This window comes from Sciurus vulgaris (genome assembly GCF_902686455.1).
Source record: "Sciurus vulgaris genome assembly, chromosome: 12".
In the NCBI taxonomy this organism is placed as follows: domain Eukaryota; kingdom Metazoa; phylum Chordata; class Mammalia; order Rodentia; family Sciuridae; genus Sciurus; species Sciurus vulgaris.
Genome location: NC_136473.1, coordinates 82,465,384 through 82,490,474, shown reverse-complemented (window position 1 = coordinate 82,490,474; position 25,091 = coordinate 82,465,384). Strand labels below are relative to the sequence as shown.

The 25,091-nt window shown below is 52.1% G+C and overlaps 2 protein-coding genes across 7 annotated transcripts in view; both read left to right on the top strand.

Moving 5' to 3' along the window:
- Window positions 1-384: 384 nt before the first annotated feature.
- On the top strand, window positions 385-22,466 carry INAVA (innate immunity activator). Of its 6 annotated transcripts, none has more exons than XM_079107837.1 (10): window positions 385-548; window positions 7,178-7,326; window positions 8,472-8,596; window positions 9,105-9,221; window positions 9,881-10,100; window positions 14,855-14,908; window positions 15,751-15,961; window positions 16,216-16,389; window positions 18,712-19,378; window positions 20,712-22,466. In XM_079107837.1, the coding sequence occupies exons 1-10, from the start codon at window positions 400-402 to the stop codon at window positions 20,802-20,804; spliced, it is 1,959 nt and encodes a 652-aa protein (XP_078963963.1). In that variant the 5' UTR covers window positions 385-399; the 3' UTR covers window positions 20,805-22,466. The 6 variants fall into 6 exon arrangements, with proteins under 6 accessions (XP_078963963.1, XP_078963964.1, XP_078963965.1 ...); XM_079107839.1 differs by lacking the exon at window positions 385-548 and adding an exon at window positions 3,770-4,492; XM_079107841.1 differs by lacking the exon at window positions 385-548 and adding an exon at window positions 5,009-5,260.
- Window positions 22,467-22,564: 98 nt separating this feature from the next.
- Window positions 22,565-25,091, top strand: part of LOC306642225 (maestro heat-like repeat-containing protein family member 7) — a 39,075-nt gene continuing 36,548 nt past the window's right edge. Inside the window, exons 1-2 of the mRNA XM_079107835.1 lie at window positions 22,565-23,146; window positions 24,342-24,532. Of these exons, the coding sequence (XP_078963961.1) occupies window positions 24,445-24,532 (88 nt within the window). The 5' untranslated portion in view covers window positions 22,565-23,146; window positions 24,342-24,444. The remainder of the gene's footprint in view (window positions 23,147-24,341; window positions 24,533-25,091) is intronic.

The following is a 25,091-nucleotide window of genomic DNA, read 5'->3' as shown; positions in this document are numbered from 1 at the left end:
GAGAAGCGGGAGCGGCGGCCCCCTCCTGCCGGTCTGTGCATTCTCCCACCCTGGGGTCTCCAGGAACGAAACCTGCCCCCAGCCCGGCCGGAGCGCGCCGATGAAAGGCGGCACTCGGACCGCGAGAGGAGCCTCCTCCCGCCCGGGCTGCGGAAACTGGCAGCGCCGGGGGTGTCCCGCCACGCGGGAGGCGGGCGGCGGGAGCAGGGGGACAGCCTCGCCCCCGGAGCCGCCGCTCCCACCGGACACCCACCCGGGTCAGCACCTTCCCACCCCAGCGCGAGGCCCCGCCCCGACTCTTGGATCGGAATCTCGAGTCCCTTCCCGCATCTTCCCCTCTTTCCTCTGGTCCTTGGTACGCCCCAGGGGACAGATGTCTTGGGATCTTTAACATTTGGGATGCTGCAAATGCCGAAGTTAAATGAAATACCTCCGGGGAGGAGGGAAGGCCGGGGGAAGACGTGGGGAGTGGGAAGATGGCCTGGACAGACAGCTCCTGAAGCTGCGAGGCAGGCGCGGGGGGCGCGGGGGCAGGCTCCCTGGGACAGGTAAGGGGAAAACTTAGGGGGGACCCGCGCGCGTGAACTAGGGGGATCAAGCCGCTGAACCCACGCTCTTCATCCTTCGCGGCGTTGGGGGCGTCTTACAGGGAATGGGGTAATTGTACCGAGGGGGCAGGAACCCTGGACTATCAAAAAATGCGTCTCTTAAGTCCTCAACCTTTCCCCGTCCACCTTCCTCTTGCCTGTGGATCTCCTGGCCAGGTTCCGGGAAGCCAGAAGCAGCCGAACAAAAGGAGCAAAGTCTCAGGCCGGCCTGGAAGTAGAGGGCGCGGTGGGGGAGGGGAGCGGGGTGGACAGGACAAAGGGGCTTTTTACTGAAAGCCTAGAGGTCTGGTTTCAGGGCGCATTCCTACCAACCCGGAGTTCCCCGGTCCCAGCTCACTCACTCCACTGTCGCCTGGAGGAGGCGAACACCTTTCCCAGAGGGCAGGGAGGAGAGTGGAGAAAGAAAACAGATCTCTCATCTCTTTTCCCTGGAGGGTTCTGGGCTAGTTCCCTTCCTCTGTTTCCACTGTTAGCTCTAGCGTCTGATCATTGATTTAATTCATTAAGTAAAAATTCAGAAAAGTGTCTGACTGTACCTGTCCCCGTGCTGTTGAGGATGTGAGAAGGTAGGATGGTTTAAAAATTTTTGGATCCCAGTGTATCCAAATAAACCTAATAGAAGGAACTTTGAAAAGCGGTGGCAGAGTTGTATGGCTACAGAGTTGTGGAAGTTTCTGACTCAGGACTTCTGAGCAAATGAAAATCCTAAAGCAGTTTTTCTTTTCCTGAGGGAGGGCTTTTGCCCACCAAGACCAGATTCCAAAGACTATAATGCCAAGGAAACCCCACTTCCTCACCTGCTGGTGGTGTTGGTGATGTTGCTCTGGGATTTGAGGTTGCAGCATCAGTTCCTGACTGGCCTAAGTGGTGTTCTGTGTTCCAAATTGCCAGCTGGTCTCACCCCTGGTATTTTAAGTTGTATGTGGTTGCAATCAGCCCATTCCCATGGAGCCTCCCCCAGGTTCTTAGTGGGAGGATTGGTTTGCCAGCCTCATCCCAAACCCTAGATTCTGTTGGGTTGAAAAATGTTGGGTGTAAATTTGGGGGAGCAAGGTTTCTTCTAGAATTTCCGAAGTTCAATGCAAACTGATCAATCTGTACTTCTGTTACCAAGCAAGGGCTTGCAGCCCAACACACATAGCAGACAATTCTGTGACATCAGAATTTTGTAAAAAGGAAAAGCTTTATTTCATGGCCACTAGCAAGGAGGCCAGGAGCTGTGAGTTCAAATCCCTGATCCCCAACTGGTAGTTGGGGAATTTGTAGGAAGGGGGAAGGGAGATGTTTCTTGCTGATTGGAAGGAATGCCTCGTCACAGGTTGCATGCTTTTGGGGGTAATTGTGTTCTGCTCAGAGGATTTTGAACTGGTGACATCACTGACCAGAGGACCTGGCTTCTGCTCATGTCCATTCTTCAAAAGCTGGTTCCAAACTGTAAGAATCATTAGCAAAAGGCCTGAAGGTTTTTCCTGGAAGACAAGTTAAGGAATTCATGTCCCGGTGTGCACAGGCCTTAGCTAACTTCTCTCTCTTCCCTGAACTCGGTGGGCAACCTGAGGGCACCATGGCATCTGTAGAGAGACCACAGAGGATTGCAGACTTAGATGGGAAAGTGGGGAATGGCATCTTTATTTTTCATCACCCTTTAGCAGAAATTTAGCATCGCCTTCACCTCTGAAGGTAAGGAACCAGAGTAGCGCTGCTGGACCTGGGACTTGCCATTAATAGGATTCACCATTCCATATCACATTGCAGCTGTCACAGCTGTCCTGAAAGGTCATTGACACTTATCAATCTGAAATTGCATGAAATTATCCGCCGCTGGATCCTGTTTAATGCTAATAAAAAAGCATACATGTTGCTATGTTTTTCTGGTTTTAGAACTGTATGTCAATATAATTGGTTCTCTTAAATATTCTCTTAATTTTGTTTTATGCATTAAAAAATTCGAGCTATGAATTGATTCTAGAAACTTCCACCATCCTCCCCACTTGGAGCTGGGGGATGGGCAAGGCAGAAGAAGGGCTGCTTTTGGCCAGAGTCAACCCCTTTTTGTTTGATATGGGTTGAAAGTACAAACCTGCAGGGGGCTGGGGAGTCACTGCAGCTTTGTGGAGGCCTGAGGGGAGGGGAAGGGCTAGGGGTTCTTTGGGAGGCCCAGAGAGCATGCACCCCACTCTGTGGAGGGACTGTCCCCTGTGAGGGCCCCTTAGCCTCAGCTTGGGGAGAGGAGGAGGAGGTCTGCCTGGAGAACTCTGGGACAAGTGTTATTTGGAAAGAGGGTGTGTACAGGAATGAGGCGTGGGGGGTGCCAGGGAAGGGGAAGGGGAAGGGAAGGTGGCAGACTCTGTGACAGAGTTTGCTCCAAGGAGATGCTTGACTGAGGGCATCTGTGTCATCCCTGCACTGAGAGTTGGGGGCATCAGAGGTCCTTAGGGGTGTGGGAGGAGAGAGATCTAGGTAGGTGTTGAGTGCTGGGTCTGCCAACAGCATGGTGGACGGATCTGGGCTGGGGGAGGGGAGGTGGTAGGATGAAGATGGCAGCCCTGGTCTGCAGCATCTCCACCTGTAATGGTCAGCCTAGGCTCTGCTCCCCTCCCTATTTTTTGGTACCAGGGATTACCACTGAGCCACATCCCCAGCCCTGCTTCCCCCTTTAAACAGGCTGGATTCCAAAAAGCTTGCCATTTGTTTGAGAACCAATAGACTGGGAAACCTAGAGACTTATTTATTTATTTATTTATTTATTTATTTATAGAGAACAATTCCATCTTGGTCTCGGGTCCCTTGCATTTGAGAAGTGTGCTAAAGGCCTGGGGTCATAGAGATTCTTCTGTGGATTAAAGGACAGGACCAAGTTCAAATAGGTGCTTATGGACCATGTTGCTAGGGGATGGATGTAAAATAAACAAGGAAGTGATGGTCTTAATTCTCCTGGGTGTAAATATCTGGTATAAAAAGAGAACATTGGTTCTCCCAGAATAACACCCTAGGGTTTCTGCACATATGATGATGGTGTGCTGGGGATTGAACCCAGGGTCTTGGATTTCTACTCTACTATGGCTCAACCCCTTTTTTCTTCTTCTTTTTTTAGATGGTCTCACTGTGTTGCTCAGGTTGGCCTCAGACTCCTGGGTTCAAGTGATCCTCCTGCCTCAGCCTCCCAAGTGCTGGGACTATAAGCATATCATGGTCCCCAGCTTCAGCTCAAGGTTTTAAAATCTTGATTTGGAAAAGCCAAAACTCAGGATAGGGTCTCCATTTCAGTTTCTGGGGAAGAGCAGTGACCCTCCCTGTCAGTTGGTAAATTTCTTGCTGGTATTAGCCACGGACACTGAACTTTTTACCCTGTTTTCAGGGGCTTAACATTCCTTGATTTCTGGAAAGGGAAACTGCCACACAATGAAAGCAGGGAGATCCAGGCAGGTCAGGAGGGCGCGAGGCGTTTCACAGCTCAGCACACTGCACTAGGGGCCTTGCGGCCATGAAGTCAGGACCCCAGTTCCTTCTGGATTCCTCCACGGAGCGCCCCTTTCCCCTGCTCCCCTCTGGCCCGGAAGTGCAGAGGCCCAGGAGCTGCCTGCCGGCCACAGTCAGCAGCAGGATTAGTTCAGGGAAGGACTTGCTCACCTGCTCCTCCCCTCTGACTCAAGTCCTAACAAGTAACCTGGCTCCCCTGGCCCGGCAGCCTGGGAGGGACGGCGGGAGGGACGAGAGGGACAGCCAGCAAGGGGCGGCCAGCAGCCTGTGGAGAACTGGAGCCCGGTCTGAGAGAGAGCACAAAGTGGCCTGGGAGCCCCTGAGGTGACATGCGAGGCCCCTTGCCCCCCTGACCTGGGAGCAGGGGGTCTTTCCGGAACTCCTGGATTAAAGCTCAGAAGCAGGTGAGGGTGGGGCAGGGTAGGGCGGGTCTCTGGGACTGAGGGGCAGGCTGGCCGGAGCTGGGGGAGCTCAGGCACTGGCCACCCCCTCCAACTTCCCAGCTCCTGTTTGGGACCCAGGGATAACAGGGAGCTCCTGGTGGGCTTGGGCAGGGAGTCTGTCCCTGTGGCCCGGACTGAATTTTCACCAGAGAAAAGACAAGCAGAGATGAGCTGGAGCAGAGAAGTCCAGGACCTGGTTTTGGGGGCACATTTGTGATGGAGGATCCTCAATGGCTTGCCTGAGGGAAAGTGTGGGAGAGTTTCCCCTTCTCTCAATGCACCCCTTCTTTCCTCCTCTGACTTTTTCCGAGGACACTGGCCAAGTGGGCTATGTCTTAGGGCCCAGTTTTGGGGCTGGGGCAGAGGGTCTGGAGGGCAGGAGTGCGGGGGGGGGGGGGGGGGTCCTGAGTTGGGGAGGGGGTGTCACCTGAACCGCCTTATCTATAGGCATATTTATATGCCTAAAAAGCCTTAGACTCCCGCCTCCGGTGGGGGTGGGGCCTGAGCCTGCTCCCATGGACTCTGGGACCGGTTCCTCACGCCTGCCAGTGCAGCCTCTGAAGGGGTGGGCTCTGCTCCAGGGCTTCCTGGGTTTCCTTCTCAGCTTGACATTGTCTAAAGAGGACAAATTCATCTCCAGGGGATCGGGAAGGGCTTCGGGCCGGCCCGGTCTCATCTTCGTTGTGCATCTGAGAAAAGGAGGCTCAGCAGGGCCAGGTGACTCCCCAGGTAACACTGGGGAACCAGGTAACCCAACCGGAACCAGGGCTTTGGTGCTATGCTCTTCACCTTTTAGCCCAGGGAGTTGACCCGGCATCAGATTGGGACCACCAAGAGCGTCAGTGCTTCCCCCTTGACCTGACAGTGAGGGACCAGGCGGGCCCCTGGAGAGAGAACCTGGAGGAGAGAGGAGACATGCTGAGGCACCCTCCCCCACAGTCCCTGGAAGTCCCCACTCAGAAGCAGGGGCTGAGGCTTTGGCTCAGCTTTCCAAGGCAACTCCTTGGTGGTTAATAATTAATTAGCAAGTGTGACTAATTAATGGCTTCCCCTCCCACATTACCTCCTCCCTTTGTCCAAAAAGGCTCAGTGTGCCAGCTGAGACTGCTCTCGGCTTCCCAGCTCCTCCTGGGGGCTGGGGGCTGCCGGCTTGGGCCTCCCTTCCCATTTAGGGTTGCTGGGAAGGTAAGAGGATGGCTAGCATGGAAGGAGGGCTGAGCTACCTGCTCCTTGGTACTGGGAGAGATAAGACTTTGGGACAGGTGGACAGTACAGAGCTAACAGTCACCCTAAGTTCCCTGGGGTACTCGGAATATATGGCCAGTCTTTCTCTTTGGTATGTTTGTAGAGGCCCCACATAAACATTTTTTTAAACTTCTATCATGTATTCCCTAGATTTTCTTGAAAAATTGAAATTCCAGAGTGCAAGGTACATATCGTTTCCAGGGTTATTTATGACTTAATTGTTGCTGCCCGTGGTACATTGATAAGCGGTGTTGTTTACACAGGTCTATAAACACAGACCTGTTGTTCCTGCTCTTTCTGTCTTGATAGACAGAGGGACTACTGGGGACCAGGCTGACAGCAGCCCCCCTTGGCTTGCTGTGTGGTCAGCTTTCCCAAGGGCTACTTTTCGTCCTTTTGGCTTCTCAGGTGGGGGGAGGGGGCACCTCCTGCCCGTGCTCTGAAGTGGAAGGCAGGATAAGCTCCAGACAGAAGCTCGAGGACTTTTGGACTCTTGCTCAATGGGCTGACTCAGTGAGGAGGTGGCCAGCCTCTCCTTCCAGATCCTGCCTGGGCTCCGCCCTCCCTCTCCACCCCTGCTCCAGCCAGCAGCTGCCAGGCCCTGGCCAGCTGGGACCCGGAGTAGGGGTGTGGATTTGGTGAGGAGAGAGGGGACAGGCACAGGTGGTGTTTAGGTGACTGTGCCCGCTGGGCGGACATACGACTAGGATCGCACTACCGCCCCAGTGCTGCTGAGGCCCCGGGGAGGCAGAGGAGCAGGTGGTCTCCCTCCTGGGTTTGGGCAGCTTCCTGTCTCTCATGAGCCACACCCAGCTCCTGGCTATCCACGCCTCCCCTGCCTGTGGGTTGTCGGGCACCCAGGCTGACTCCCCTTGAGGAATCTCCTAGGTAGAGTTGGTGGCTCAGGGGTCATATCAGGGCTTTGGACAGCTCTCCGTCATAGAGTGACTGCACCTGCCTACGGATGAATAACCTGGACCAAAGAGACCAAGGTGACCTGGGGTTTGGGGGCCCCAGACCAGCTTTGGTCCAGTGCCCAGCGTCCAACCACTTCCTGAAGTGCCCTCACCTACTGGGGCAGTGGGACAGGCCTTGTGCCTCCCAGGTTCTTGGGCTAAGGACTGCTGTGCCCCCATGAAGACATCATCCCCCTCCTTTCCCTCTTCTTTACTTTGTCATCCTCCCATCTTCCTTGTCCCCTCCTTCTTAATCATCTCTTTGGAAAGAGGCCCTAGGGAGAGCAAGGCTGACCTCCAGAGAGCCTTCTGAGTGCCCCCACCCCGGTCCTTCGAGAAACACCGTGATCACTTCCACACTTCCTGTCTCCGAGCATCTGTTCCTCAACTCTGGAACCAAAGGCTTTACCTAGTTTTTGGTTGTTGTTCTCTTTTCTCTTAAAAGCTGGGGGAATTCCAGGCTACCTACACATCCTGTTCCAGACCAGGACCGGTGTTGCCCTTCCCTACTCTGTGCCCCCTCCTCCCAGAAATCCACCATGGAGAGTAAGGATGAGGTCAGCGACACTGATAGTGGCATCATCCTGCAGTCTGGTGAGTGGGTTGGGGAAATCCCACTGCCTGGCCCCCAGCCCTGAGTCTTGAGTCCCAATGTCCAGGGGCTGGTTAGGTTGAGGAAGCTGGGGAGGGAGGGGACAGAGAGGGATTTGCTGGAGGAGAAGGGAGATACCAGAGGACTGAAACCTCAGGATCACTGGAGATTTCCTCCCTGGAGGGGGTCTGGCCTTGAGTTTCAGTCCTGTCTGGAACAGGGAACTGCAATGTTCAACTTAGCCCCAGTGATTACTAAGAAGTTGGTAAATCCTCAGGTGCAGTGGTGCACACCTATAACCCCAGGGGCTAGGGAGGCTGAGGCAGGAGGATTGTGAGTTCAAAACCAGCCTCAGCAACTGAGTGAGGCCCTAAGCAACTCAGTGAGAGCCTGTCTCTAGATAAAATATAAAAACGGGCTGGGGAGGTGGTTCAGTGGTGAAGCACCCTGGGTTCAATCCCTGCTACCAAAAAAAAAAAGTTGGAAAATTGTACCTGGCCAGTATTAAGGTCCTGTCTCTCTGGTTGGCCTGAGCCTGTGGGCATAGTCTGGCCTAGCCTTGACAGAGGACAGGAGACGCATGTGTGTCTGCATGGGGTTTGGGGGAAAAAGCAGGGGAAGAGAGGCGGTCTAACCATGCAGTGCTTCCCCCACTGCAGGTCTCCTGGTAGGACAGCGCTTCCCTCTGATCTGTAACATTGCTACTGTCGGACAGCCAAGGAAACGTGGTGTTTTGTGGTTATGACACAGGCCACAGCAGCTAGCCTGTAATTTGTGGGCAGGCATGAGTCTGTGTGTATGTGTGTGTGTGTGTGTACACATGTGTGTCTGTGTGTGTGTTCGTGTGTATATAGGTGTGTGCTCCCTTAGGGGTGGTCAACAAGTGTTCAAGAAAGGCTTCCCTGGGGGGCATGGTGGCACATGCCTATAATCCCAGGGGCTCAGGAAGCTGAGGCAAGAGGATGGCGAGTTCAAAGCCAGCCTCGGCAAAACTGAGGTGCTAAGCAATTCAGTGAGACCCTATCTCTAAAAATGGGGATGTAGCTCAGTGGTTGAGTGGGTTCAATACCCAGTATCAAAAAAAAAAAAAAAAAAAAAAAAAAAGAGAGAGAAAGCCTTCCCTGAGTGTGTCCTTTGCCTCCTGCAGGCCCAGACAGCCCCGTCTCCCCAATGAAGGAGCTGACCCACGCTGTGCGCAAGCAGCAGAGGGCCCTCGAGGCGCGACTGGAGGCCTGCCTGGAGGAGCTGCGGAGACTCTGCCTGCGGGAGGCGGTGAGTGCCCAGGCCAGTCCCTGTCCCCGCCCCCCCCAAATCTGAGGAGCGCCGGAGTCATATTTTGGGATATTGGGGCTGATGTGGGGGACCCCATTCTTGAGGAAATTCTGGAAATCAGACCAGGGTCTGGGCCCCTCTGGTGCAGCATTTGATCTGGACACTGGGTGGAGGAGAACGGCACATAGGCAGGGGCCCAGGCACAGGAAGGCAGGGCACAAGGGGCTACTGGGGGGGAGGGGGAGGAGATGTCAGTGCCACTGAGAACTGGGAAGGGGATGGGTGCAGCCCTCTGAAGGAAGTGATCAGAAGATGTGAAGAAAAGGGGGGGAGTGCAGAACATCCTAAAGAGGGAAGATAACCGGGGGTGATGGGTTAGAGTGGTAGGCAGAGACCTGAGTGGCCTAGTAGTCCAGGGGCCCAGTCACAGGCTGGTGGACAGGCTGCTAAGGTTGTCCAAGGACTGGACAAGTGGAGAGGGGCCAGGCTTGACTTTGCTTCCTCCCAGGAGCTGACGGGCACCTTGCCAGCAGAATATCCTCTCAAACCAGGGGAAAAGGTCCCCAAGGTCCGTCGCAGGATTGGGGCAGCCTACAAGCTGGATGAGTGGGCCTTGCACCGAGAGGTGAGGAACCGTAGAAGCCTGACCACTTGTCATTCCCCGAAGGCTGCCTGTGGAGGTGTCGGGATCGCCCTCCTTCACCCCTTTGCAGCCCGTGAGGGTGCTTGACTTCATGTGGATGAGAGGCACCCCCTCTCAGGCAGAGGCATGTCACCTCAGTTGCTGGAGAGCTGGGAACTCGAGGGAGGACACTGGGCTTGGCCCCAGAGTGGGCAGAGGATCAGTTACGAGTGCCAACCACCAAGCCAGAGGAGCAGTTGCCTGCTCAGACAGGTTACTCTGGCCCCTAGGGCCGGCCTCTTTCTCAGTTTAGGAGGGAGGAGGCGGGGATGACTTGGGCCCGGGGTGCCCTCCCCGTGGTGAGAATGGCATGGTTTCCCATGGGCTGGCCTGCCTAACCCTTTGGGGTCAGGAGGGAAAGTGTCCCACCTGGGTTCCCTCTCAGCCAGGCTTGGCAGGGGCAGACAGGGGTGGGTGCCCACACCAACCTCTCTTGCTGTCAAGTTGGCTCTGGGCATCGGCCACCACTCCGCTCTCTGCTCCAAGCCTTTGGATGCTGTTGCCTGTTTCCACTACGTTTTTTGGGCTTAAGGACAGGACTCAGACCGCTGGGTTGCACTGCTATGGCCTCCTGAGTGTCTGCCTCTTGCTCTGTACCTCAGGACCCCCTGAGCGGCCTAGAGCGCCAACTGGCCCTGCAGCTGCAGATAACCGAGGCAGCCCGGAGGCTGTGCTCAGAGGAGAACCTCAGCAGGCAGGCCCGCCGGCAGAGGAAGCATGTGGCCCTGCAGGAGGAGAAGAAGCTTCGGGAGCTCCAGCACCGCCTGGGCGAGAGGCGAAGCAGCCAGCCCGCTCCTGCCACTGTACCCCCGCTGGGCCGAGGTGAGCCCCCTGCCAGGAGAGGCCCTGGACATGCTCTCCTTACACAGCCTGTGTGGGTGGTGGGCACTGTGGCTCTGTGCCACTGCATGTGCAGTTGGCTGGTACTGCCTCCAGGCCTGTCACTGTTTAATGCTCTACATCAGCTCCAGCTGGGCAGACCTGCTTCCTGGGTCCACCTTGACCCCATACTTACCGTCTTGTAGTTCCAAGAAACCTTCTCCGTCCTGGAAGACTATCCTCTACCTCATTAGAAACACCCCACTTCCTCCTTCTGCATCCTCTAGAAAATATACCACCTTTGAGAAGACTTCCTTGACAGAAGGCATCCCCCTGCACTAACCCTGAACTTAATCCAGGCATTTACTCAACTACAATATTCTAGGCCCACAGAGCCTTGGCATGTCTGGGTCAGGGTAGTGTGTGTGTGTGTTGAGCTTGAGGTTCTGAGTTGATCCACTTTCCCTGCTTGAGTTAGAGTTAGACAGAAAGGGACTGACCCTGCTGGGTGCCGCCTATCACTGAATTGTTTTGGGCTGTCGCTATTCGTCACTTATGGGACATTTATGCTGAAATCCAACCCCGCTGTACCTCACCCACAATCCTGTCAGTATCTGCAACAGCTCTGGCCACGAGTAGAATCCTTCCTCTCTGCTCTCTTCCGTATTGTGCCTGCGGTTTAGTTCCTGAGCCCTTGGTCCTCAGAGCTGAGTGGCTGTGGGGCACCTCATGAACTGTCAAGGCCAGGAGCCGTCCACGTGACTTCCGTGTGTCCGGTCCGGCTTAGTTTCCAAAAGGTGGTTTTGAGTCCTGAGGTGTGACTGTTTCTCTTCGCCCTGACCCATATCCCGCTCGTCAGGTCAGGACTTGCAGCCCTCCATTCCTCCATTCCAGTCCGCAGGGCATCATGCCCATGGCTCAGTCCCGCCCAAGTCCCTTGCTTGGCTCCCGGACCTCCCTGACTACATCGGCGGGAAGTGGAGTAGGGAGCTGGCAGTGGCTGTGGGGCAGAGCTGGATCAGGACCTGAGGCTCGGCTTAGAGAGGGGTTGCTTCCCTCTCGTTCTCAGTCTCCTATCTCTGCACATCAGCTTGGCTTTTTGCCACAGCTGCTTTCCTCCCTTGGCAGGGACACTTGGATGGAAGCCTGAAAGCCCTACTTGGTTCCTTGCCCCATGCCTGTGCCTCAGGCAGGCAGTTATCTCAGTACCTGCTCCCAGTGTGGCCTCTAATTTAGGGTAGGCAGTGTGTGATAGGCACTAGCCAATTCACCTCTGATAGCCAGGAGCAGATGGCAAAGAAGGAGGTCATCGCTTGCATGTGACAGTTGACCAATAAACCCAGAACACCACGGGGCTGACAGGGCCTGGTAGCCAAACCTCTTTCTGTTTCGTGGCTCTGGCCTGGCTGCAGGACAGTATCCAGCCTCCCCGCCTTTATCCCTGTTCCATTCCCTCAGGGTCCTAGGAATGTACCTTCTCCTGAAAGGCAGCTGCTAAACTGGGCCGGAACCTAGTCCCTAAGGACCAGCCTGTGCTCATGGGGAGATGGCATGGGGAGATGCACCCCATTCCAGTGGGACAGCTCCTCTTGTTCCCATTCAGCAGCAACTCCTTGGCAAGCCCTTCTTATGGTTTCTCGGAGCTTCGACCCAGCCCTGGGTTGGCAGTGGGATGTCACTCTACTGCCACTGTTGCAAATGATGATGCTCCTTTTGGGGAATGAAGAATAGGTCAGGGTGCACCACGGGCTCTGTTAACCCTTTGTGGGAAGCAGGAGCCAAGGTTATGAAACCTTCCCAGGGCAATCAGTCCAGGAGACAGATGTGCAGAGGAAACAGCTGGTGCAGCTACTGACTTGCCCCATGGTGGCTCAGGCCTTTTTTTTTTCCATGTGGGCCTGGAGTCCTGGGTTCAAATGCCCTGCTTTGAGAGTTTGAAAGTAATTCTGACAAGTAATTCCTGTCCTGTGGGTCCTCTGCCCAGCCATGCTCACCTAGAATGGAGGGAGAGAAGGATTAATAGTAGTTAAAAAGTATTTTGAATTAAAAGGAAAAATAAGCAAACAAACTGAAAGGCCCCAAACACATTCACACCCTTGATATCCACACAAGGGTTATTCAGTCTGTAATTGTGCCAGGTGAGAGTAATTAGCCAGTACTCTGAAAGTGGCAGGGAGCAGTCAGCGAACCTGATGGGAGCCACCCCTGGCTCCCTCTGTAATGTAGTAGGTGCTCAGTATGCATGTGTTCATTGACAGTACCAGTCTTTAACAATACTCTCTATAGGATTTTTGCATTTGAAAGTGCCCCTTTATCTGTGCTATTGAATATGGTAGTAACAAGTCACATGTGGCTATCGAGCATTTGAACTGTGGTCCGTGTGACTGAAGAACTGATTATTTATTTACTTATTTATTTTTGGTGCTGAGGATGGAACCCAGAGGCACTCTACCTTAAGCTGCACCCCCCAACTCTTTTTATTTTGAGTTAAGGTCTTACTAAGTTAGCAAGGCTGGCTTCGACCTTGTGGTCCTCCTACCTCAGATTCCCCAGTTGCTGGGATTACAGGTGTGCACCACTGTAGCTGGCTGAGTTTTTACTTTTATTTAATTTCAGTGAGCGAAGCCTCGTGCAGCTGGTGGCCACCATGTTGAACAGTGTAGCTTTGAGAATGCTCAGAGTTTGTAAGAATGGCCTTTCTGGTTGCCACTCTACCTGGGGCATGCTGCTGTGAGAGAAAGTCAATGGATGGAGGGCAGGACAAAGTTGAGCCAAGACTGGATGGGGCTGGGGGCTGAGATGGTGAGCAGCCCCGAGGAGCACCTGTTTGTCTGATTGACATCTTCCCCGCCCCCACTTCTCCAAAGGCAGTGAGTCTCAGACTCCCCTCTTTGCATTGAATCTTTTGACTATAAAACTGATCTGCTTGATTATATGAAGATGAGGGGTACCAGAGAATGATGGGTTTCTTCCCTGGACCATATAGTCTAACTGCAACACAGGACTTGGTTGTGGGTTGGATTGCTTGGCTGCTAGAGTAAGAATTCCATAATTCCCTCAACTTGACATTTGTAAAAAATAAGTCTTTGTTCGCCAGGTTTTGTGGGGAAAAAAAAAGAACAGGCAGGGAACCAGAATTCAACCAAAAAGTGCCTCAGCTGAACTCCAGAGCAAAGCCTAGCTGTAAACCAAGCAAAATGGTGGCTGGCTGGCGACTGTGGGTTCAGGCCTAGCTCCTTGCACCATATGCCCTACAGAATTTAAGAACTACTCTGGGTAGTTTGTATTTTTTTTTTAGTTATGGATCAAAGATTGGCAATTTTTTTTTCATACAGGGCCAGATGTAAATATTTTAAACTCTGTGGGCCATATGGTCAATTATCAAAACTATTCCACTGTATAATGTTAGTGCTAAGAAGTAAACAATGTTTATGTGTGTTCCAATAAAACTTTATTTGTAAAAAACAGCCAGTGGACTAGATTTGGTGCATGACCTGTAGTTGACTAACCCCTTTTATAAAGGAGTTCAAAATGGTTGGACCTGATTATTTTTCTTAGAATCTTCTGGTAATGACCCATGCATTAGATGCTAGCTAACAGGAAAGCCAAGAAAGGGTGATGGTTAATAGGACAGACTGTAGTCATCTGGGTGTGAAGTCTGACTCAACTATCTTTTGGTGGATTGAAACATACCACATTACTCCAAGACTCCAATTCCTCAACTGTTACATGGATATGATAATAGCTACCTTTTTTTTTTTTTTATGAGGATCACATGAAATATATATATATATATATATTTCTTAGGATTGGCATAGTAGAAACATTATTCACCATTTTTCCTCATTTTCCATGTTAAACACAATTGGAAATGTTTTGTGAGTTCTAGCCAGGTCACATTCTTAAGATCTGAAAGCTTACATTTGTTAGGGGCAATGGCAAAAATAAGTTCCCTCTGATTTCCTGGGTGACAGCTATGCTCCATGCAAAAGTGCCACACTCCATTTCCTCCAGGTGACCTGCCATATCACCAATTGAAGAACCTTCCTCAGGGCTGGCCAGCCAGACCCCAATTTAAATTTGCCTCACAGTCCCACAGCTCAGATTCCCACTTGGTTCTGCTCTTCTGCTAGTAATGCAGGAGATCTTAGATTTGGGACCCTTGAGTTGAGTTAAAAGATGTGATGTTAAAAGGCTACAGAAAAGTTGGCAAAATTCTTTTCATCCCAAAGTCCTGCCAAAATGGTTCTTTGTGCCTTACGCTTCCATTGCCAGGAAACCCTAGCTTTTTAACATTTATTTTTTATTTTTTAAATATATTTTATTCTATTTTTATATTTTTAGCTGCCAGTGCACCTTTATTTATTTATTTATATGCATGCAGTGCTGATAATGGAACCCAGTGTCTCACACGTGCTAGGCAAGAGCTCTACCACTAAGCCACAACCCTAGCCCTTATTTTTTACTTTTTAACAGATGAGGAAACTGAGGTCCAGATCACTGAAATGCTTATTCAAGTTGCATAGTTAATGACAGTGAGGATTAAAATCAGGTTTCCTGTCTTCTCGCCACTGACTTCTGAATTTTTTTTTCTACTTCCGAGTAATAACTTCACAGTATTGTTTTTAGCGTCCAGTGGGTATTTTATGCTAACGGTGCCATCCTAGGAGAGGGGTCAGGTTCACTGTGGCTGATGACTTGTATCTATGCATTAATTCCCTCCCTTCCTTCTCTTCTATCCCTTTTGATTTTCTCAGAGCTCAGTGCCTCAGATGATAGCTCCCTGTCTGATGGGCTACTCCTGGAGGAAGGTGAGAGGGAAGATTTGAGGGTTACAGTCAAGACTGGGCTCCTACTGCAGGACCCTGGGGCTTTGGCAGAGTTTACTAGTGAGGACTTCAAATAGGGAGTGGAAGGTTTAATGAGGCAGGGTGCCAGCTCAGGGTCTCACACAGGCCTGATACTGGTTTTCATGTGCTCTTGCATGAACTTGATTGAGGGTAGGGATGTGCTGACCATCTGTCATTCTAAAAGTTTAGTTCTTTGGACAAAGTTAAGGAAAGGTGAATTCCAGAAGAGCCTATCAACCTCAGATGTCTCACTTTTACCCTGGGGCTGTATTTCAAGTGGAACCAGTCAGGGCCAAAGAGGCATCTGCTCAGTCATTGGTAGTGTTGAAGAGGCAGCATGGGGGTAGGAAACACAAGTCTACAGGTGAAGAATTTACAAATGTTAAAGGTATTGGGGTCAAGGTGGATCAAGAAGGTGGTGCGGTCCTGCCCAAGGGAGTGCCTAGGCCAATAAGGAACAGGGCACTTGGCATGGCAGGAGCAAATTAAAAAAAAAAAAAAAAAAAACGGTAAACAGAAGACAAGCTGATGGCCTGGAGCAAAGTTAGACAGTGGAGTAATGTGAGCTGAGGAGTCATCCCAGGGAGCTTTCTTGAAAGAGGCAAGTGTAAAGTAGGACTGTGTGTTGTGGGGGGCAAGTTCCACAGGAAAAGAAAACTATTTTGAATGTATGGGGCTGGAGCCATCGCCTGGAGCAGTCGGACAAGTGGGACATGGAGGTAGCGCCAGGCATGGCTGTGGAGGTTCTTGTTGGGCCGGTTTCCCTAGCCTTTGTCCTTACCAGGTTTCTTTTACCCCTGCAGAGGACTCCCAAGTGCCAAAACCTCCCCCAGAGTCCCCAGCCCTGCCTTCCCGGCCTCTCCCACCCCAGAGCCTGGAGGGACTGCAACCAGCAGGACCTGAGCCTGGGGGTCTGGAGCGGGCTCCGATCCAGAATAGCCCTTGGAAGGAGACCAGCCTCGACCACCCCTATGAGAAGCCTAGGAAGTCTTCTGAGCCCAGTAGCGAGTCCAGGTCAGTGTGGGAAGGAAAGGAGGTCTGGGAATAGGTGGGAACTGCCTGGTGGCCCAGGTGGGGCAGGCAAAAGGGGAAAGGTGGAGGAGACCCCTCTCCTTTGCTAGGTGAGGGGGCGTGGGTATTGGTATCTTCCCAAGGATGCTAGCGGTTTGCCAGCTTGGAAGGATGCTGTGCTTCCGTCCTTCTGCTCTTCTCAAGCCCCTAAATATAGACATATTCCTGTCACTGACTTATCTCCAATTCCTTTGCAGCAGCCCGGCCACCACACCGCAGGACGGGCCCAGTGCCTCCAGCCTATGGCTGCCGGAGCCTGCCTCCTACAATGCGGTTCCCCTCCGCAGCGCTCCTGGCCAGCGGCAGGGCCGGACCAGTGCTCCTGCCACCCCTGAGATGCAGGGAAGGAGGGGCCAGTCTCAGTCTCTGAGGTAAGAGCTCGTAATAGAGATGTGGGGACACTACCAGCCAGAGCTACAGATGAAGGGTGGCAAACCTCAGGATACAGACGGAATGCCCTGGGTGACATATGGCTAGTTCCTTGCCTTCTCCTTAGGAGCCCTTTTTGGGGCACCTCTAGAAAGGGGATGCAGCCCAACCAACAAAGTCAAAAGTAAGTCACTCATGAAGCAAGAAGTTTTCTTTCAAAGACTCCAGTGTGGTTGGGGATGTGGCTCAGTGGTAGAGCCCTCGCCTAGATGCATGAGGCCCTGGGTTTGATCCCCAGAACCATCCCCCCCCCCCAAACACACACCAAAAACAAAACAACAAAGACTCCAGGGGTTTTTGTTTGTTTTTTGCATAACTTGATCTAAAGATTTCCACCCTTGTCATGTTTTCTTGTGCTGTTAGATACAATTGTCTTATTATTGGTCCCTGACAATGGGCAATTCTTTTTCAATTGATGTACAGTCTATTCTCATTATCTTCAGAAGTGACATTCTTTAAAAATCACTGCAAGCTCAATTAGCAAATACTGAACCATTGTCTTGAGGGGATATACAGGTTAGGTTCCAATGGGTCTTTGGTCACAGCATTGTTTACCAACTGATCTCACACACACACACACACACACACACACATACACACACATCCTTGTTTTGTGTGAGTCTCTGTTTAAAGAAGCTTTATTTAATACATTTGATTAACACTGAATTTATGATCTATGGCATTGTAATGCATATCTGAATGAAGCTTCTCTAGCACAGTTCATTTCTCCATAAAGCAGCCTTTTTGTGCTTAGACAAGAACTTAGACAAGACAGAACTGTAGACAACATTTTAACGTGACTAGAGGACCAACTTTATATAGTAAAATCATCAAGCAAAAGCAGAAAAATGCAAAAAAATGTTCACTAAATAATATGGAAAGTACCCTTGTTTAGTCTGAGAGCTGAAGCCAGAAAACAGAGCATGGCCTTGTTCAGGCTTAGCTGGGGAGGTGCACTTTAAACAACTGCAGGGCTGGGGTTGTGGCTCAGTGGTAGAGCGCTTGCCTGGCATGTGTGAGGCACTGGATTTGATTCTCAGCACTGCATATAAATAAATGAATAAAATAAAGGTCCATCAACTCTAAAAAAATTTAAAAATAAAAAAAAACCTCAAATTTTTTTAGTTGGGGGGCTGGGGAGATAGCTCAGTCAGTAGAGTGCTTGCCTTGTAAGCACAAGGCCCTGGGTTCGATCCCCAGTAACCCCCCCGCCCCCAAAAACAAAAACAAAACAAAACAAATTTTTTTTAGTTAGGCACAGTGGCACACATCTCTAATCCCAGTGACTCAGGAGGCTGAAACTGGAGGATCACAAGTTTGAGGCCAATCTCAGCAACTTTTGTGACCCTGTCTCAAAAAAGACGGGCGCGGGGATGTAGCTCAGTGGTAAAGTGCCCCTGGGTTCAGTATCAAAAAAAAAGGCAACTCAAATTTTTTGCTGTTCTGGGAATGTCACCAAGTTATTATGAATATGCTGCATCTATTGATTTTGGAATTAGCAAATAAATTTGAGCAAGTAGGCAAATTCTCAAGCACTGGGTAGGAATAATGAGAATGGATTGTATGCTGCTTTCCAAGTCATCTTACTGCCTGGTAGGTTTCAGTGCCTGAGTTCTGACAGGCGGCATTAGCCACACCACCTGAGGGCCTGGTGCACCATCAAAGCTTCTAAAGTGTGCTTATCAAGCAACCTGAACTGGGTGTTGTCTGGGACAACAGCTCTCAGGAACTATTTACGTAGCATTTAGACTATATTGGGTATTGTAAGTACTCTAGAAATGATTTAAGGTATACAGGAGAATATATACTTATAAGTAGGTTATATGCAAATACTACCACCCTTTATATAAGGAACTTGAGCATTTGTGGATTTGGATATTCACAGCGTGGTGGGAGGTTGAATGGGCGCCCTGGAACCAATCCCCACAGGTACCAAAGAACTGCTGCTGTATTAATTTGTTTGTCTTGAGTGGAAAAGGCTGGGGAGGCACCGTGCTTTACTTTTCACAGGTGTGTGAAAGCAGCAGGAGCAATGTGAAGGAATACGCTGTATCTGCCCAGCAGGCTAAGAGGGGGTTCCTTTATTTACACTGAGGAAGGGTAACTTGAGACCACGCATGCGCGCGGTGCCTCGGCCTAGGGGTGGTGTAGCATGTGCCTTCCGGGTTTAACTCATTCTTGGTGCATAGTCCTCACCACCCCCACCCCACCCCACCCCACCCCACCCCACCTCCACCTCATTGCACCTCCCTTTCCCTCTCCAGGGTGGATTCCTTCCGCGCAGGTGCAGAGGGCCGAGGCCGCAGCGCCTTTCCTCGTCGCCGCCCCACTCACTACACTGTGACCGTGCCAGATTCCTGCTTCTCCCCAAGCAAGCCCCCGCTGCCCCACCCTGCCTGCCACTCCTGCTCAGAAGACAGTGGCTCCGATGTCTCCAGCATCTCCCACCCCACCTCCCTGGGCAGCAGCAGCCCCGACATCTTCCTGAGGCCTCTCTGTCCACCCGAGCCATCTCGCCACCGTGGGTGGGGCCCGGCCTGTGGCAGAGAGCTGGCCACCCACTACCCCAAGCTGCTGCTGCCTGCCGGCTACTTCCCGGCAGGGCGGTACTTGATGGTGGCCGAGGGCCACCTGCCGCCGGGCGAGTGGGAGCTGTGCCGGGCTGCGTACGAGGAGGAGGGCGCGCTTCTGCGCTACCAGCGCCTGGTGCCCTCCCACAGCCGCATCGTGCGGACGCCCTCCCTGAAGGACAGCCCCGCAGGCCGGGGGCTCAGCAAGGCCGCGGTCTCCGAGGAGCTCAAGTGGTGGCATGAGCGGGCCCGCCTACGGAACAGTCGCCCCCACTCGCTCGACCGCCAAGGGGCTTTCCGGGTCAGGAGCCTGCCCCCGGGGAGAGAGGGCTTCGGGCGAGCCCTGGGGCCCCGGACGCAGGTACGGCTGCTCTGGAGGGACCTGGGGCCAGGCAGCAGGGGCCACCGGCAGGGGCAGAGCTACTTTCCAACAGGTCCAAGAATGGAGAATCAGACCGGCTGCCCAGGGGCGAGGTAATCCCCAGCTAGGAAGGTCAGGCCCGAAAAACATTTCCTCTTGGCTTTGGAAGACGCTCGACTTCCTGCGGCGCCTGCTGGTTTTGCCTGCCATATCTAGCTCAAGAGTACATACCAGTGTGCCCCGGTGGAGATGAACCTGGAAGATAGCTGAGGTTTTTTTCTCCCTAATGGCTCCACAGATGATCCACAAAGCAGATAAGCTTCTTTGTAATCAAAAGTCTAAGCCAAATTAGCCCCTGAAAAGTCCCTACTGGAGGACCTGGGACAAAAGGAGAGTCACAAAATAGGTTTGTGGAAACCAGAACCTGTGATTGCCTGAAATCAAGTTCCTCCATGACACCTTCCACGGCACCATTCTGAGAAGCAGATGGAGTCTTAGTTAAGAGACCCTCGAGCTAAACTACCAGGTTAAATTCCAGTCCCACTACTTACAAGCTATATGGTTGGATAGGTTACTTAACTCCTTTGAGCCTGTTTCTCCCTCCAGAAGATGGGAGTAATTAAAGGACTTATCTCATAGGAGAGTTCAGAGACTGAAATGATTAGGGCAATGCACAGCAAGTATCAGATAAGTGACAGTGTTATCTGGGCCTCCAGAGGCCAAGGACCAGGTCCCTGGGCTATATATAGGCAAGAATGCTGACACCAGGTTAGAGAGCAACCTTGCTTTCCATGGACCCAGTTCCTTCATTCTGGAAGTGGGATAGTAGGCATGAATCCTTTCTTTATGCTCCCTCCCTGGTACCAAGGGCTCTGCAGGGGATGTGCTCCAGAAGTTACCAACAGGCTGCCTCTTTGAGACCCCAGATTCCCAGCAGCACAGCTGCGTGCCCCTCCCCATCACCAGTTCTTTGGGCTGCAGCTGCCCATCCCAGGCTGGGTAGCGCTCTGGCCCAGTCCCAGACTGCACCCTCCCACTGACGTGCTGTTCCCTTCCTGCGAGTTCAGACCTGTCCTTAGCTAGGCTTGGCCCATCCCAACCTGCCAGACAGGGAGGGTGATGAAAAGTGAGCCCAGGATAGGGGGATGGAGGAGATCAGGGTGTCTGTCATCCCCCAAAGGAACCTGGAGTGGCAAATGGATAAAGAGTAGTCCCTGGGGAGGCTGAGTTCCAGGGCTCTGTTGCTGTATCCTCAAGGGATAGGATGGTGCAATATGGGGGTTGCTGTCCTGACACTGCCCCTGGTTCACTCACCCACTTGTCCTTTCTTCAGGTGCCCACAGTGTGTGTGCTCCGGAGGTCGGCCGAGGGGGCTCCTGTGCAAGTCTTTGTCCCTGAGAATGGAGAGATCATCAGCCAGGTGTAACTGTGCTCCGGATGCCTCAGCCACCACTGGAAAAGACTTGTTCTATGGTGGGGCTGAGGCTGTGACCCCTCACCTTGAGTGCCTCCTTCAGCTCCCCCACCCCATCGCAGGCCGATGAACTGGAGCTGAGACTTCTCTTTTTTTCTTTTTTTTTTACACAAGTTTTTTCAGAAGCTCTGACTTGAGGATTTATATCTGTGATTTGTCATCAAGGTCCCTATAATATGATTAGGCTTTAACCCCCCATAGTCTGGCCTCTTGGACTTACGACCCTCCCTGTCTGCTGATAGAACTTGTCTCCTTATGCAAGACAAGTGGCAGAGAGGGCCACCCTGGGGAGTCCTCAAATGCTCTGTGCTCTGTTTCTGAGAAGAAACAGTTCCTGGCCCTCTTATTTCCTTATTGCTAGAGGCTGGACATGGCACATGCTTGTGTACAGGACTTTCCCTGGTTTTCCAGGTCTCTCGGTACCATAAACTGGGAGACTCCTTCTCCCTTTATAATGTGCTCTGTGACGCACACCAAACGGCAGGTGAAAGGGCAGTGTATCCTGACGGAGTTTTGTCTTCCTGGACCCTGTTATTTTTCTGACCCCAGAGATCTCCTTTAGGGACCCCAATCACTATCCCCACTTTATGCCCTGGGCTGCCAGGCCTCTGAGCCTTACGTTGGAGGCTGTATCAGATTGTAGCTTGAGAGGCTGGGCTGGGCGCTGGCCTGCTGTGGTGGTTGCCGAGGAGCAACTCACCCCGGGACAACCACTCCTGAGAGGGCCACTGTCCCACTCCTCCCTCTCACATCTTTTTGTCATGGTCCTGGAAACCAATACCTGTTTACAAACATTTCTGGGAAGACACCACTTTTGTGGCACCTTCAGGATCACAGTTGGGAGGGGTGACCTTGCTTCTGTCCTGAGAGTCTTTGTACACATATGGGAGATGCTGGAGAAGACTTTAATAAATTGTCCTAGCTGCTGAGACAGCGATCCTGGAAGTTGCCTGTGCTAAGACCACTGACAGTCCTCGAGTTCTCGTCCTCGGGCCGCCTGTGCTGCCTGGTCAGATACCCAGGTGCACATCTTGCCTCAATAAGAAAGCAACTAGGAGGGGTAGGGGAGCTGACTTCCAGTTCACCTGTGCAGGATGCTTCCCTGCAAGTTCCCTGGCCTGGAACAGAGACTGTGATTATAGCAAAAGACTCCAAGAATTTTGACGCCCAACCCCAAAGGCGCAGTTCCCCCATGGGAGAAAGTGGTGTAGCACATTGCTCAAGGGTGCTGAGGGAAGAACAAGGATGACCCTCAGAGGAGCGTGGGGGAGGGGAGGAGCCTGTGAGATGCCCGAGGCATTTCTTCCTGTGCTCTTAGCACATCCTGCTATTGTCCCCACCTGGGGTCCATTCTCCCCCATTATGTTTAAATGCCCTACTTTGGCTTGTCTGTAAGCCCCTTTCTCCAGTGTGCAGCTCACCCCATCTCCCCTACACCTCCCAGTGTCCTCCCTGGAGCCCCGCTTCCTAGGCTGAGCTAGGAGACCTCTGAGCATCCTTGATAGTAACTTATTGGTCCTACGTAAAACCTCTGGTGCAGTTGCAAAGTGGCCTCTGGAACTGTATGGGTCTCAGTGCCAAATACATCAATAAAGTCTGTTCTTTGTGATTGGCTCAGCTGAGGATGAAGGGTTTTTTTGTGCCAAGTTTCCTGAACAGAGGCTGTACCCAAATCCCTCAGGGTGTCTACCCAAGACGGCTAAGTTGCCTGGCCTCTCCAGCTGGTCTGACCAGGTCGCTGGGGAGTTGATGGGATGGGTGGGGTGACAGGAAAGTTCACACACTGCTTTCCTGACTGACAGGAGGGCAGCCAGCACAACCCTTGTCAAAGCTCCTGAATTCTGCTCTGTTGAGCCTAAGGATATGGGCTCTGGAAGTCACTTCCTCAAGAAGGACCTAGGTTTGTGACAGCCTCAGTTCAGGCTTCAGCTGGGCCAGGCTAGGCTGTGGTTAGAAATGAGTGTGACTGAGTCTCCAGCTGTTCTAGACTGTTCCTGACACCCTTGGCCGCCCAGAGCAGAGGCTTATGAGGAATATCCACTTCTCCGTGACTGGAGCACGCCTTGCCTGGGTGGTGAGGAGGGGCTCTCCACAAGCCCCTTCTCGGTCTCACCAAAAAGTCCACAGGGCCTCCCTCCACCAGGGGACCAGAAGGGTGGGGGTAGGAGCTCCAACTGGGACTACCGTGGTTGCCCTGTAGGGGCCGCTAAGGATCTGAGAGCACAGCGCCCCCTGGAGCCACAGTGCCTAGGAGAAGCCAGAGCCCATGATCTGAGGTGCCCAGAGTCAGTCAGGTAAAGGGGTCCCTGCCTGCCTGTCCCTTTCCACAGCCACTGAAGAGTAGGGTGAAGGGTCTAGGCAGATGACTGTGGGCAGAGATGACTCCAGCCCAATCCTGAGTGCTTGGCCCTGGGGACTCTGAGAATCTTGTGGGCTTTAGGGGCCCAGCTCACTTAGGCCTGGGGGTGCTCCATGTGGGAGGTTGGCAGCCTGGGAGGGGAGAGAGTTCCCTGGTCTCTGGAAGAGTTGTGGGCATTCTGATCTCAGACCTGAACATCTTGAATTTAATTATAGATTGTGGGGAGTGGGGCACTTGATTTTGTATTTTATTTCCTTATTTTGCTGTGCTGGAAATTAAAGGCTTCACACATGCTTGGCAAGAACTCTACCACTGAGCTGCATCCTTTGCCCTTGATTTTGTATTTTAGACAATTGTTATGAATTAGGCTCAGGGAAATCTTGACTATCAGCAAGTTCGCAAGGGATGACCTGTGTGAGGAGGCAGCTCTCCAGCAACACGACCCCTAAAAGGGGCTGGAGACTAAAGGAAACAAGGGAGGGCCCCACAGCAAAGCCTTTTTAAAAATTTTTCTGCATGGAGGATTGAACTCAGGCTTGCTCTATCATTGAACTCCATCCCCAGTCTTTTTAAAATTCTTTATTTTGAGACAGAGTCCCACTAAGTTGCCGAGGCTGGCTTCGAACTTGTGATCTTCCTTCCTCAGCCTCTGCAGTCACTGGGATTACAGGCCTGCACCACCACGCCTGGCTACAGTAAAGCTCTTCTAAGAGCTACAGCCAGCAATGGAATGTACCAGTTTGGGGGCCCGATTGGGCAGTAGTTTATTCTTGGTTCACAAGCAGATTTCCCTGGGTCATGTCTGAGATGGGCATACCACCTGTGGGGGGCTCTCTGCTCCCCTGACATAGGGCAGAAATAGGATTATGAACTTAGGGACAGAAGCCTCTAAGAGAAGGGGCTTCTGGATTCTACCTTAAGACTTCCAGAGGCAGAGGAATGGATGCCATGGGCTGGGAGCTCCCCTGAGTCAGATTTTCCCATGCAGGGAGATCCTGAATGAAAGGCTCCTGGGCAAGTGGGGATGAATCAGGGCTCTCCAGAGGGTCCTGGATCGTCCCACTGGGAATTGGATAGAGGTACCCAGCATTGGTACTGCTCAGTCAATTTCTTTTCTCATAAATGGCCAGGGCTGCCTCCTACAGCTTCACTTTCAAGTGCAGGCACTGCATCTTTAGGAGGGCCTGGCTACTGTTCTCATTGCAAGCTGCAGGCTGCTGCCCGTGTGTGCAGATGAATCCACATCCTAACAGGCGAAAGTCAACCAGAGTAACCTTTGAGGCATCGATTTTAAAGGATTCTTGGAAGCCAGACATATCAGGTGAGCAGTTGGCCCTGGCCAAGACTGTCTCTCAAATAACTGCAGTGACTTAAAAGTGGTACTTATTGCTTGGCCCTTGCTTGAAATGTCACTTAATGAACCCAACTCTGCCCACAGATTCTGACTGCCCCTTCCACAGCTCTAGTCTCTGAAGGCTTGTCCCTTTTGCAGGTTTGCCTCCCTGAGAGGCTTGGAACTGGGTTGGGAAAAGGATGTTGTCTGGGACTTTGGGTGAAAACACACCTGGCCGACAGCTGCTCAGGAGGAAAGCCAGCAGCCCCCTAACTGGTGCTGTTTATAACCTAGATCTGCAATCCCCGAATGCCAAGTTCTTAAATCCAAGTACCTATTAACATCTGCACTTCAGTGTCCACTAGGCCTCTTAAAATTAACATGTTCCCAACTGAACAACAGCCTTTACTACCAACCTGAGATCTGTTCCCTGTGTCAATAAGAAACTCAATCTTTCAAGTTTCTCAGGTCACAAAAACCTTGACTTCTGTCTTTCTCTCATCCTTCTAGTCCATCAGCTATTCCTATTGATCTTCAAATTAAATAC